This window comes from Chrysochloris asiatica, unplaced genomic scaffold, assembly GCF_000296735.1.
Source record: "Chrysochloris asiatica unplaced genomic scaffold, ChrAsi1.0 scaffold00099, whole genome shotgun sequence".
In the NCBI taxonomy this organism is placed as follows: domain Eukaryota; kingdom Metazoa; phylum Chordata; class Mammalia; order Afrosoricida; family Chrysochloridae; genus Chrysochloris; species Chrysochloris asiatica.
Window position 1 is genome coordinate 7,251,463 of NW_006408617.1, and position 13,784 is coordinate 7,265,246.

At 35.5% G+C, this 13,784-nt stretch overlaps 1 protein-coding gene across 1 annotated transcript in view; it reads right to left on the minus strand.

Annotated features, from left to right (window-relative positions):
- Window positions 1–12,276, minus strand: part of SCN7A (sodium channel, voltage-gated, type VII, alpha subunit) — a 90,111-nt gene extending 77,835 nt beyond the window's left edge. Inside the window, exons 1-5 of the mRNA XM_006867034.1 lie at window positions 12,052–12,276; window positions 10,471–10,589; window positions 9,879–9,968; window positions 7,669–7,797; window positions 6,323–6,414 (exon numbers count right to left, since the gene is read on the minus strand). Coding sequence (XP_006867096.1) covers window positions 6,323–6,414; window positions 7,669–7,797; window positions 9,879–9,968; window positions 10,471–10,589; window positions 12,052–12,276 — 655 coding nt within the window. The remainder of the gene's footprint in view (window positions 1–6,322; window positions 6,415–7,668; window positions 7,798–9,878; window positions 9,969–10,470; window positions 10,590–12,051) is intronic.
- Between the last annotated feature and the right edge of the window lie 1,508 nt (window positions 12,277–13,784).

Here is a 13,784-nt window from a genome sequence, read left to right on the forward strand (position 1 = left end):
TCCTCTTCATTTTAAGCAAGGTTGAATCATCTACATAGTGTAAGTTATTAATGAGTCTTCCTCCAATTTTGATGCCAAGTTTCTCAGATTAGTTGCTTAACATAAAGATTGAATAAATACGGTGTAAGAATACAACCCTGTATCACACCTTTCCTGATTTAAAACCATTCAGTGTCCTCTTCTTATGTCTGAAGGGCTTCCTGTTGGTTTATGTACAAGTTCCTCATTATAAACACATGTTTAAACTAAAAAAATGTAGTGTCTCGATTATATTTATAATTTTAATTGATGTTACACTGAAATGCATGGTTGTAACCAACTTTTGCCACTTACATCAGCATGTTTTATTATAAATAATTATTTTAGTGTTTCATTTGAAGCAGAATTTCTGCTTCAAAATGCATAATAGTATTGAAGTATCAATTCATATGTTTAAATTTTTTAAGGGACATTGAATCAATGTATACTTTCAAAAGGTATATATTTTTTCAAGTCTTCATTAAAAAATGTGGTTACCAATTTATTAAATAACTTTCTATTGAAAGTTTACGTTATTCATATTGTTTGTTAGAATTATGTCTAAGATTATTATAGTTATTAAGTGCTGTTGACTCATTTCTGACTTATAAAAACCCTTTATCAGATTTTAGAAGAACTGCTAATGAGTTTGAACCACCAACCTTGTGGTTCAAACCAATCTTGTGGTCAAGCGCTTAACCCACAGCACCGCAACAGGATTCCATGTCTAAAATTAGAAATTCTTAAATAAGAATATCATTCTATCTACTTTTATTTCCATATTACATCCACAGTTTCTGGTGGAACTTTATTTTTGATGGTACTATTTTAAAGATAAAAATAGCACCATGAAATTTTAGTGTAATTAACTTCATTAATAATTATATTGTGCATATTAATATTGTTATTAGACAGGTCTAACCCTCATGACAATTTTGATTTTGATTTCATTGTGTAACTTTTCCCATCCTTTAACTTTTAATATTTCATTTTATTTTAGATTAGTTATGATTCTTTCAGAGTTTACATTTATTTCTGACTTAAAAGTCTCTCCATCAACAGAAAAAATGAACCCAATTGTATTTATTTTCATATTAGATTTACTTTTGGATATGTACTTATTTTTTCTTTTTGTATTTTTTTTTTATGATTTGCTATCTTTCCCATGATTTCTAAATAAGTTATCTTTTTTCCCTATTGGTGCTCATATTTTACATAAAATATAGCTATTTTGATGTGATATCATATTTAATCTCTTTTTAAAAACAAACATATAAATGTCTACATCAAAGATAAAACTGTATCTACTATAGTTCCACCATTTTAGGTAAGGATACAATTTTACTTACTTCCTCACAATTCTCTATCCTTACTGCTAAGTTTCTATTAATTTATAATTTTTCTCCTAGTTATGACTATTTAATTATTATAAATTTTGTGTGACATATAGGTTCTCATGACTTGTAGAAATGGTAACATTGCAGTTCCTACAAGGGCTTGTCAGGAAACATAAATTTATGCAAACAGGGAGTGTAGGGGATTTGGATGAAGTTGTCTGACTTAAAGGGTCTCTAATACTCCACTGGAGTCCTGGGGTGGCGCTGTGGGTTAATGCGTCAGACTGCAAAGCCATTTGAACTGCAAGGTTGGCAGTTCAAGCTCACCAGTTGTTCCTCGGAAACCCTCTACAGGGTCACTATGGGTGGGAACTGACTGGATAGCACTTAATAACAACAACAACAACAAATCCTCAGCTGGTTGATGCCCTTCAGAAATATAGGCGTACTAACACCCAAGTTTAGTTCAATTTTGACATAATAAAGCTACGAGGTTTCCGGAATATTGCCTCCCATTTCAAAGCTCTTGAAAACACAAAATTTGCCTCTACTACAAGAAGGGCCTGCAGGTGTCCCTGTTTCAACTTATGATTGATAAAATTTGCATTCTGTTTTGCACTCCCACTAACATAATTTTGAATTCATTCTCAGTTGAAATGTTTTCAGAGTTCACTGCAATTATTTTGGGAGTTAAATCTTCCCATTGGTGAATATTTTATTTTCCTATCTCTTTATTTTTCTTTTCAGCTGTAAATTTTCAGAACTCTCAAATGACTGAGACTATCTTTCTATTGATTTAGAAATCTTCCATTACAAACTCTGCACCCAACCCCACCCTTAATCTTTGAAACACCACTGCTTCCTCATGTTTAATATTAACAAGAGATCTAAGGCTAGGTTTTTAAAATGCTATTTTTTTCTCTCCTTTTTTGCTTGTAGGATTTTTATGATACTTTTTTTATTTTTTAAACTTATAAAATTCCATAATATAACTAAATACATCTTTCAATTATTTTTATCTAGTATAAGATGGGTCCTTTTCACTTGTAAGAAACATATTCCTGATTAAAAACATTTTTTCTATTGTATGTTGTCAATAATTTGTCTTTTGCATATGCTCCAGTCTCTTTTTTTGGTGTGTCTCTGTGGGTTAATGTGCTGGACTGAAAAGTTGGTTTAAACCACAAGGTCAGCATTTCAAGCTCACTAGCTGCTCCTTGGAACCCTATATATGGTTGCTTTGAGTCAGAATCGACCCTATGGCACTTAAGAACAACAACAACAAATATCTATAAAATATAACTTAATTTTCTGTCCTTCAATTATCCATCTGATGTTCTGACCCATTGGATTAATAGAGCTTCAGTGTTTCTTCACACAAGCAATTTTATTTGATGTACTTATGATGCTAGAGTCCTGGTGTGGCACTGTGGGTTAATGTGCCAGACTGCAAAGCTGTTTGAACTGCAAGGTTGGCAGTTCAAGTTCACCAGCTGTTCCTTGGAAAGCCTATACAGGGTCGCTATGGGTTGTAACCGACTTGACGGCACTTAATAACAATAACTGGTGTTCTTTATTTCTATTGGACTATAAAGCAAATGACGTTTTATTTTTCCTTCTGTTTCTTGCATGCTGATGCTGCTGTGTTCTATAGCATCATTTCCAACTCATAGCGACCCTATATTGGGTTTCTGAGACAGAAAATCTTTATGGTGTAGAAAACATCATCTGATTGGTGGATCCAAACTGCTGACCTTGAGATTAACAGCCCAAACATGTAACCCAGTTATTTTCTTTCTCTTAAATAGTGTATTTCTCTTTATGTACTGAAAATTATTTTCACATTCTTCTGTGGCACAGTAGGATAAGCACTGGACTGCTAACCACAAGGTCAGAGGTACAAACCCACCAGCTACTCCTTATAAACCTTATACAGGATCGCTATGAGATAGAACCAACTGGACAGATATTAACAGTCCTTAACAGGCTAAACTAGGCAAGGAGCCCTGGTGGGACAATGGGCTAAGCATTGGGCTGCTAACTGAAGGGTCAGCAGTTCGAACCCACATAATCTGCTCTGAAGTGGATAAAGGAGACAGTCTGCTTCCCTAAGAGTTTACAGCCTTGGAAGCCCCATGGAGCAGTACTAATCTGCACTACAGAGTTATAGTGAGTCAGCATTGATGGGACAGAATGAGGGTATTTTTTGTATACTGCTGGTTCATGACTTTTTAATTTCCTGTTGAAATAGTGCAGCTTCTACCAATCGGTGTGCTCCCAAATCCTCTGAGTATATTATCCATTTATTAACTAGAAGTCACCTGGTTGCTTTGATGCAATCTTATGCTGTGATCATTTAAGAGGAGTAATTGTGAAACTAGCAGAAGTTTGGGTTGTACAAGAGGTTTGCAATTGACTTCTAAACAAAAGGTTAGTGGTTTGAACCTACCAGCGGCTCTGTGTAAAAAAAGGCCTGGTAAACTGTTTCTATAAAGATTACAGCCAAGAAATCCCTATGGAGTATGCTCTTTTACACACGAGGTCACCAGATGTAGGAACAGACTCAGTGTTAACTGGTTTAGTACAAGAACTAGGCCCAATGCTTGGCACCAGCTGTTATGTATTCAACTGTTAACCAGAAGGTTAGTTGTTTGGGCCTACCCAGAAGTGACTCCAAAAAATATCAGGCCATTTGCTTCCAAAAGGTCACAGCCATGAAAACATTATGGAGTGCAGTTCTAATCTGATACATATGGGTTGTCATGAGTTAAAATTGACTTGTCAGAAAAAATTTTTTTAAGTAAAGGAACTAGAGATTTTATTAACATATAACTCACATACCATAAAATTCACTCATTTTAATGTATTTAATGTGTTTTAGTATGTTGTTAGAGTCCCGTTATGGTACTATAGGATAAGCACTGGACTGCCAACTGCAAGGCCAGCAGTTCAAATGCATCAGTCAGTCTTCGGAAACCCTATGAGTCAGAAAGTACTCAATGGTACTTAACAACAACAAATTATATTGTCACAAACTCCACTGTTTGTTTTCTCAGCTTGGACATCAGTGAAGTACAAATATGCATGTCTGGCTTTCTTCATGGTGTTTTAGCCCATAGCAATTCAGCAGATCTTATTTTTGGTATCGTCATACTTGCCCTTGGGTTTCTTGATGTTACTGTGATTTTATAATACTCTGGCTCATAGCAACCCCAGACCAAACCAAAACGGCAACAGCAACAAAAAAACTTCTTCATGAAGTTGCTTCCGGATGTCTGATATCATCAGGAAAAATATAAAAACAGAAACAAAAAAGATACTGCAATCAAGTGAATTAGGCCTCATGGTGACCCTATATAGTGTTTCTGAGGATGTAAATGTTTATGGGAACCGAAAGCCTTATCTTTCTCTCACTGAGCAGTTGGTAGGTTTGAACTGTGGACCTTGTGGTTAGCAGTCTAGTGCTTATCCTACAGCACCATACCAAGAATCAATAATGAGTAATTTTGTTGTTAAGTGCCTTTTAATTGGTTCTGACCGATAGTGGCCCTGTATAGGATTTCCAAGGAATGGCTGGTGGACTTGAGCCACTGATCTTACCATTAGCAGTTCGGTGCTTATCCTACAGTACCACACCAGGACGCTAATGAGTAACTTGCTGTTATTGTTGTTAAGTGATGTTGAGTTGGTTCTCATAGAGACCTTTTATAGGGTTGCTGAGGAGTAAATGGTGCATTTGAACTGCCAACCTTGTGGTTCTAAAATCACTTTGAAGGAGAGAAACTTCTTAGAAAGTAGAAAGATCCAGCAAACAATGCACTATCACTCCTATCCCTTACAATTCTCTCACCCACTCCTGCCAAAAAATTTTTTTTAAAATGTCAAGTTGAAAACTAAAATGTAGAGAAAGCTTTTAGATGTGTTCTTTAAGTCTGCTTTCTGCATTTTGGTCTGTAAACAATGAAGATGGAGAGATGCTATTCCCAAGAGGAGCGTCTGTATGAGACAGAGTAGTAAGACAATGGTATGCCTTTATACCTGTGTACTACCATGACATACTACAGTAGCGTAGTGGTTACGAATCGGGCTGTGAACCGCAAGGTCAGCAGTTCGAAACTACCAGCTGTTCTGCGGGAGAAAGATGAGACTTTCTGCTCCCGTAAAGATTTACAGCCTCGGGAACCCTGTACAGGGTCACTATGAGTCGGAACCGACTCCACGGCACATAACAACAACAACAACCATGACATACAAGGACTCTCCCACATCGTCCATTAAGTGATGAGTGAAAGGACCCTCGGGACTGAGGCTCTGAAAGGGGATACTCTGAGGCCAAAAGACAAGTCCATGTAGAATGTAATGAACATGAACCAGAACAGACTGCCCATATCGAAGGAGGTCTCTTCGTCTGTCTCTACTGCGGGAGCACGTCTTCAAGACTTCTTCAGGAAATGAAGCTTTCAATTACTCTTCAGTGTCTGCCACCAGTGTGGACGCAGCTCTACCTTATTTAGAAAAACTTTCCTGAATTTATGCTGTGTAGATTGTACCCAATTCAAGCCCTCAGAGCAAAGGGAAATTTATTTTATATGCTTTTTATATTTGTCCATTTAAACTGGTTTCTTGATGTGGTGAGGAAAAGAGATTGGCTTGATATATGTCAAGACATATCTCACTCAGAAGTATAAGGACAATTTGAAAAGCTCTTAGTTAAGATGTGCAGTAGATCATCCAAGTAATAATGCATTTTATTGATCCTCACGTTAATATATTAAGTATTGGATCACACTAAATCAGTACTAGCCAAGTGTGATTTTTTTTTTTCCTTACATGGGCTAAACTTAAATACTAGAAAATGCAATGATTTAAAAACTGAAACACTGTTCTATTTCACATAGTCACCAGCAGAAACAAATGAACACATGAAAGTACATACACAAAAGAAAAGCAGTTTAATCCTATCTTACCTTGATTTAAAGGTATAATTTTCAAAATCCTCAAAGTTTTTGAAATACTAAGCATTGAAATGGAGCCTAGAAATGAACATCTTGCTATGAACCTGTGGAATTAAATTACAATTATTCAAAATTCACATTGAGTCTATCCAACTTAACTTTAGCTTTTTGTACTCTTTGAAACTAAATTTTAAAACTGTATTTCTAAACATTTCCTTTGCTCCCTTTCTTCAAATTTACATACAGTTATAGTTTTTTTCACAGATTAAAAAACAAAACATTTCTACAGGACAAGATAGTCAGGTAAGTATTAATCCAATCACTTAAATTATGACAGTTTTTAAAGTTTGATGCTATGAATACTGTTATGTCCCTATCAAATGTTGTGTATTGTGTAAAACAGATCTCGTCATATAATTACTAAGACACTTTAAATTAAGAAAAGTTGTTATCTGAAAGGATAATATTTATTTTAAATATTTAATATTTAAACTTTTGATGATGATGGTGATTGACAATGAAGATAATAATAATAGTAATGATAGTAGAAGCAGAATGTATAGTGTTTAGGGCCAGAAATTGAGGCTGCACCATGTACTAGCTATGCCACAGCAAAATTACTTAATCTTCTTTGCCTCAGTTTCCTCAGCTTTGAAGTTGGTACTGTACTTCCTGAATGACAGGCTTTTTACCAGCAACAGTACTAATGATAGTACTCATAGTAGGGATAGTAATGATAATAATTAAAATGACATTCATACCATTTCCTAATTACTTACAATATAACAGTGTTGCTTATGATCTTTATAAAGGTTATTTAAAAACTCTAGCAAAAATTCGGAAAGTAGAGCATAATATTAAATTATTTTTAAAAGAAGTTTGGTGCCAGTTATCTTTTTCTTAGCCACAAAATAGCAAGCACACTAAATAGAGGCATTAAAAATATAGACATGTAAAGTAATAGAATTTAGTGTCACACTCCAGAAACAATGTACGTAGTTAATGTTATTCTGCTATCTAGCATGTTTATGGATCTCAAGCAATGTAACTAATGGAAACATAGATTAGGAGCTGAAAACTCAAACATGCCAGGATCCTATTCTGAGTATTTAGAGGATTCTTAATTTAATCTCCATATTTCTAATTTCCAATAGAAAACAGAGATCACATCCCGTTCTTTTTGTTTTCATTTTGCATTCTGAGAATTAGCTCATGTGGAGCTGCCTAAGAGAACTCACGATGAAATACCCTTTATCCACAACATTTTTGGAGACAGTAAACGTTGTAGATGCCTATGTTTCTTTATGAAAAATATTTACTTAACAAGATGTGAAGACGTTTGCAACTGAAATACTCACTCAAACAAAGTAACACTGAAATCAAGCCAGTTCCATGGATCGCCAGCAAAAGAAAAAGGTCCTGCCCAGATGCCTCTTGCAATGAGTTTGACAAGTATTTCAAATGTGTAAATTCCAAGCAGAGTATTCCTGGAGAAATGTTTTCATACAAATATTAAAGGTGAGAATAATATACTGTGAAGTCTGACATGTGAATACTGTATCTCTGACAACTATCTGGCAATTGAGAATTATCATCAAAAAGGGGGAACAGATATGTTTGATAGCCAACAAACAAACAACAATCAACTGAACAATTAAAAATGTAAATAGCACTTGAGTCTTAAGATAGGACTTTACATAGGACTTCTTGGGTAGGCTCGTATCTGTGATATTAGCTGTGAAATTTGGTTAGTCCTAGTTTAGAGGACTACAGCGCAGTAGGATAAACACTGGACTGCTAACCATAACATCGGTGGTTCAAACCCACTAGCTGCTCCTCGGGAATACTATACAGGATCTCTATGAGTCAAAATTGACTCATTGGCACTTACCAACAACATACATATGTATATATATATACATATGTATATATATAACATATGTATATAATTAGCTTGTTGCCATCAAATTAATTCTGACGCATAGAGACCCTCTGGGATAGAGAACTGCCCTTACAGGTTTCCAAGGCTGTTCTCTCAATGAAAACAGACAGCCACATCTTTACGCACAGGAGCAGCTGATGGATTCGAACTGCTGACCTTTCATTTAGCAGTTGAGTGCTAAACCACTATACTGCCAGCTCTCCTTACATACGAGTGTAAGTAAAATAAGTTTTGCTACTAGGGTTCGAGTTCAGGGTGGGTTCAGATCACCAACCTTTCAGTTAGTGGTCAAGCTCTTAACCATTTGTGCTACCCAAAACATCTATATATACACACATATACACATTGTTGTTGTTGTTAAGTGCCATCTAGCTGGTTCCAACCCATAGTGACACTGTATAGAGTTTCCAAAGAGCAGCTGGTGATCTTGAACCCCCGACCTTGTGGTTCAAACTGACTTTGCAGTCCAGCACATTAACCCACAGTGCCACACCAGGACTCCACATGTATACATACAAATAGTTAACCAATTTTAGGATATATATAAGGAGATCTGGTAGCGAAGTGTACTATGAGTCAGGCTGTTAACCTCAAGGTCAGCAGTTTGAAACTACCAGCTGTTCTGCAGGAGAAAGATGATGCTTTCTGCTCCCATAAAGATTTACAGCCTTGCAAACCATATGCAGGGTTGCTATGAGTCGGAACTGACTCCATCACATCACATAACAACCTTCCCCATCAGGATCCATCTATATATGTTGTTGTTGTTGTTGTTGTTAGGTGCCAGCAAGTTGGTACCAACTCATAGCGATCCTATGTACAACAGAAGAAAACACTGCCCGGTCCTGGGATAACCTCACTATTGGTGACACACTTGAGCCCATTGATGCTGCCACTTTGCCAATCCGTCTCACTGGGGGTCTTCTTCTTTTACTCTGACCCTCCACCTTACCAAACATGATATCCTTCTCCAGTGACTGGTCCCTCCTGACAATACGTCTGAAGTATGAGAGATGAAGTCTGGCCATCCTGGTCTCCAAGGATTTCAAAAAGTTTGTGAGAAAATGGAATTAAAAGTAATGGAATTTTTTCATTAAATTTTTGAAGCCCTCCTCATGCGTGTGTGTGTGTGTGTGTGTATGGAGTCCTGGTGTGGTGCTGTGGGTTAATGCAATGGACTCAAAGTTGTTTTGAACCGCAAGGTCGGCAGTTCAAGCTCACCAGCTGCTCCTTGGAAACCCTCTACAGGGTTGCTATGGGTCAGAACTAACTCAACAGCACTTAAACAACAACATAGTGCCATTGAATCAATTCCGACCCATAGCAAACCTATAGAGCGCTATCGAGGAATGACTCGTGAGCTTGAACCGCCAACCTTGTGATTTGAACCAACTTTGAAGTCCAGCACATTAACCCACAGCACCATACCAGGACACTCTCTCACTCTCTCTACATATATAATAAAAAAAAATTTATGTTAGTGGGCATATAAATATTATATTAATATCAATGATAATATGTAGAAAGTATGACTATTATATTTGTTATGGCATGTAGTTTAATATAACACATGAACTATAATCATACATGATATCATATCAGATATAATAAAATAACATGACTTACTCTAATATTGTTCTCCAATATGAAAAAGTAGTCATGGTCATTAATATGCAGTCAGTCAAGATGCTAATTAAAATTAACAATCGGAAAAAGGTAGATTAAAGTCAAGGAATAAGAGATAATAATGGTTAGAAAACTTTTATTATTTCTATTATATGTTTATATTTGCTGGTATAAGTGATAAAATTATTTTTAATATTACTGAATTAACATTTGTTAATATTTGCTATTACTATGTATACTAGAAAATTCAAACCCTTAACAAATCACAGGTGTGCTGTTTCAGCATCCCTAAAAGACAAACTAGAACTATAGGGTATCCAAAACTATAATCTTTATGGAAGCCGACTGCCACATCTGTTTTCTATGAAGTGGATGATGGGTTAGATTCACCAAACTTTCAGTCAGCAGCTGAGTAATTTAACCACTGTGACACCAAGCCTGCTTATGGAACATGTAATGAGGTCATAAATCAGATTTCAATATGACTTTTTTAAAGCAGAAGATAAGTGTAGGGCTATTTAAAAAGCACAATAGCTACATGTGGTATTGGCACAGTTTAAAGCATAACCAATAAACCAAAAGAAAAGGATATGGATGAACCAAAACCTTAATAGTTGTTCTTCTAATAGAACTGAAAGGTGACAAAGTACAACAGGCGAAAGTGGCATTGAACCTGAAGATTGTCCTCTTTTTATTTAGTACCATAAAAGTCTATAGGAGGAAAAAAGAATACCAAGTGAAATCAAAAGTATGAACTATAATATAATCAGTTATATACCACACGACCAATAATCATTACAGTCTCAGATTCTATCAGTTGTACTTTTCTATTTTTTTATTCTCTTATTTGCTAATATTCTCCTGGTGTAGCACTGTAGGTTAATGCACTGAACTACAAAGTCAGTTTGAACTGCAAAGTCAGTAGTTCAAGATCACCAGCTGCTCCTCAGAATCCCTATATGGGATTGCTTTGGGTCAGAACCGACTTGAAGGCATTTAACAACAACAACACTTATTCTTTTTGGCTAAATCAAATGCAAAGGGTTCATTAAAAACTTATTTTAATTCATATTCAGGCATATATAAAATTATTTGTTATGCCAATGTTATACTTAAGAAAGCCAAGAGCAATCCACTAAGGCCCAGGTCTCCCCACAGAGCTAACTGTAAAATAAATCTATTGCTTGATGATTCATGGAAGTGCATTTAATAGCATCAGAGGCAGTATGCCTCAGAAATCATAAATGTAAAAGAGTTTATTTGAGTTTAAAGCAAATGAGGTGTGAGATCGCAATAGTATGGAAGACCCATTGCACTGTATTACTACACTCATCACTAGTAATGATCTTTGAAATACAACTCCATGTTTTTGCCATCATAGACATAACAATGGCACTCCTTTGATACCACATTAAACAAATCAATGTTGACACCTCCTTTATCTCATCTTATTTCCCACAACTTGCAACAGAGATGCAGAATTCCAGTTATGCAATCACTCTGTTTATTCCCCATTCTGGAATCAATCTCCTCGCTCACTGTTCAAAGAATCTCTTTGCTTTATCCTATAAAATTTTAAAGTGTTATTGAGGTTATAACCTAAATCCTACTTTTAGTTCAGACTCTTTAAGTTTTGTCTTTTCTAAACATCACTATTCTTCTAAGTAAATGTTCTGTGCTTATTTCCAGACTGTTATATATTTGATAGTTGCCTGAAGTCATTCTGGAGATAAGAAAGGATGTGAATGTATGAATAAATAAGAATTATAACAAAAATATAGGTTGAAAATACTTTCCTAACTATTGAATAAGCTCATGAAGTTTAACATTAGAAATTGCTGAGGATATTCTAGACATTTTGTAGTTATTTTGAAATTGGTAACCACAAGCTACTCACCATGATGCCATATAATTAGTTATTTTTATTAAGGCAAAAGGAAAGTAACCAAAAACCAACTGAACAACCAGGAAAGGAATCAGTTTTAATAAAAATCTTAAATATGTTCCCAAACTAAAGTACCTTCTATAGTCCTTTATAACTTATAATTACTGCTTAGCCTGTTCTTAAATTTCTTTTTATATTCTGTCTGTTAAGTACAGGAGTATATTTTTTTACATATCTGGAAAGTAAAACTATAAAAATTCAACCACCATACATTCAGTTAATTCTTACATTTTTGTTGTAGTATGGGTCCACATCTTCCAAGGGTGCTGACACCATTTCTGGAGAAAGGTTTCCATATGCAAACGGAAGCTCTTTGCCAACTTCCAAGTCAGTACTTGGTTGTAAGTCTTCGTCATGTTCCTCATTGTGTTTTTTAGCAATACGCTGTTTCATAAGCTCAAGAGACTCTTTGGTGAAAGGGACAAGGCCCTTTGGTTCTGGCGAAGCCAACATTTCCAATTTTGCACCTATAATACATCAATTTCCTTTAGTTCTATATAAGTTGGGCATATAAAGTTATAGAAATCTGAGAGGGGAAGAAAGGAAACAAAATCCTGAAAATACACAGTCAAAGAATACATTTCTGAATTTTGTAGAAATCTGAGTTGTCATACTTGGGCTTTGTTGTACTTCTTATTAGACTGATATTAGATTTTAATTAGATTAAATTAGTTATTTCATAAATAATTAATTCTGTTAATTAACTTACTCCTTGAGTGATTTATCTCTTGCGACACTATATCTTTCAACCTCTTCATGCTAATAAAAAGTTCTATGGTTGCTAGAAATAATCTTCTGTCCCAAATCTGTTCTTTTACTCTCAGCTGTGTTTGACCATTGATTGAATTTTCCTTCCCTACATTCAATCTTCATTGGTTCTGGGGGTCCTGCTTTTCTGGATCTCTACTTAGATATCAATATTTCCCCTTTACCAAGTTCTTCCTCTGAACTTAAAGTCTATCTACTATCCCTTAAAGTTCCTCCTCCCTGCTCTGCTATACTCATGGCTGTGGTGGATGCAGGGGCAATGAGAATTTCTCTTACTCTTTATACATGTATATTTACCAAGTGCATCTCCTAAAACACTCTCTGCCTCCAGATGTCTATATGGCAGTGCCACCAAAGGCAGCAACTTAACAAGGAAAGACAAAGTTCATCGTCTTTCCCCGTGACTAAGAGCTCTTTTAAAACTTTTGTGATCATTCTAAAAATGAAAACATCACCTTATTACCCTGGATTTTAATGAAATATTCCTCTTTCTCATCATTTGCTCTAAACTAAATTTATTTTTCAATAATTCCTATTGTATATCTTAAATAGTACCTAGTATTTATGTATCTACTTCAAGGCAGTTATCTTTGTACTTTGTTACCTGGGTTGCTCTGCTAGTCTTTGCAGGCTTTTCTCACCTCTTATCTTTACTCTTCAAAAGCCCTGCACAGACTCACTATGATTTGGAACTGGGTCAGTGGCACTTTACAACAACAACAATCTTTACTTATGGTGAGTCATCATACAAACCACTCAAAATAGTCTTCATCAAATAAAATTTCATGTATCAATTTCTTCTTTATGAGCCTTGGTCTTCACTCTCCTATAAAAATGTGTTCTTTTTCTGAGTCCCTCCACCCCAATTCCTGTGCAAATTTGTTCTTTAATAAAAAATTCTACTCAGTGACAAGTGTTGATCAGTCTTAATATCCTGTCTCCAAACCTTCTTTGCAATTTTATTATTGTAATCAAGGATATTTTTGTACTTGGTATCCTGGCAATTTTGATATGTATATTTTATACCCTATAGTGCTTGGAGGAGTCCTGGTGTGGCACTGCAGGATAATGTATCAAACTGCAGGGTCAATTTAAACAACAAGGTTAGTGGTTCGAACCCACCTGTTGCTCCGTGGAAACCCTAGACAGGGTCGTCATGAGACAGAACTGACTCCATGACATTAAACAACAAT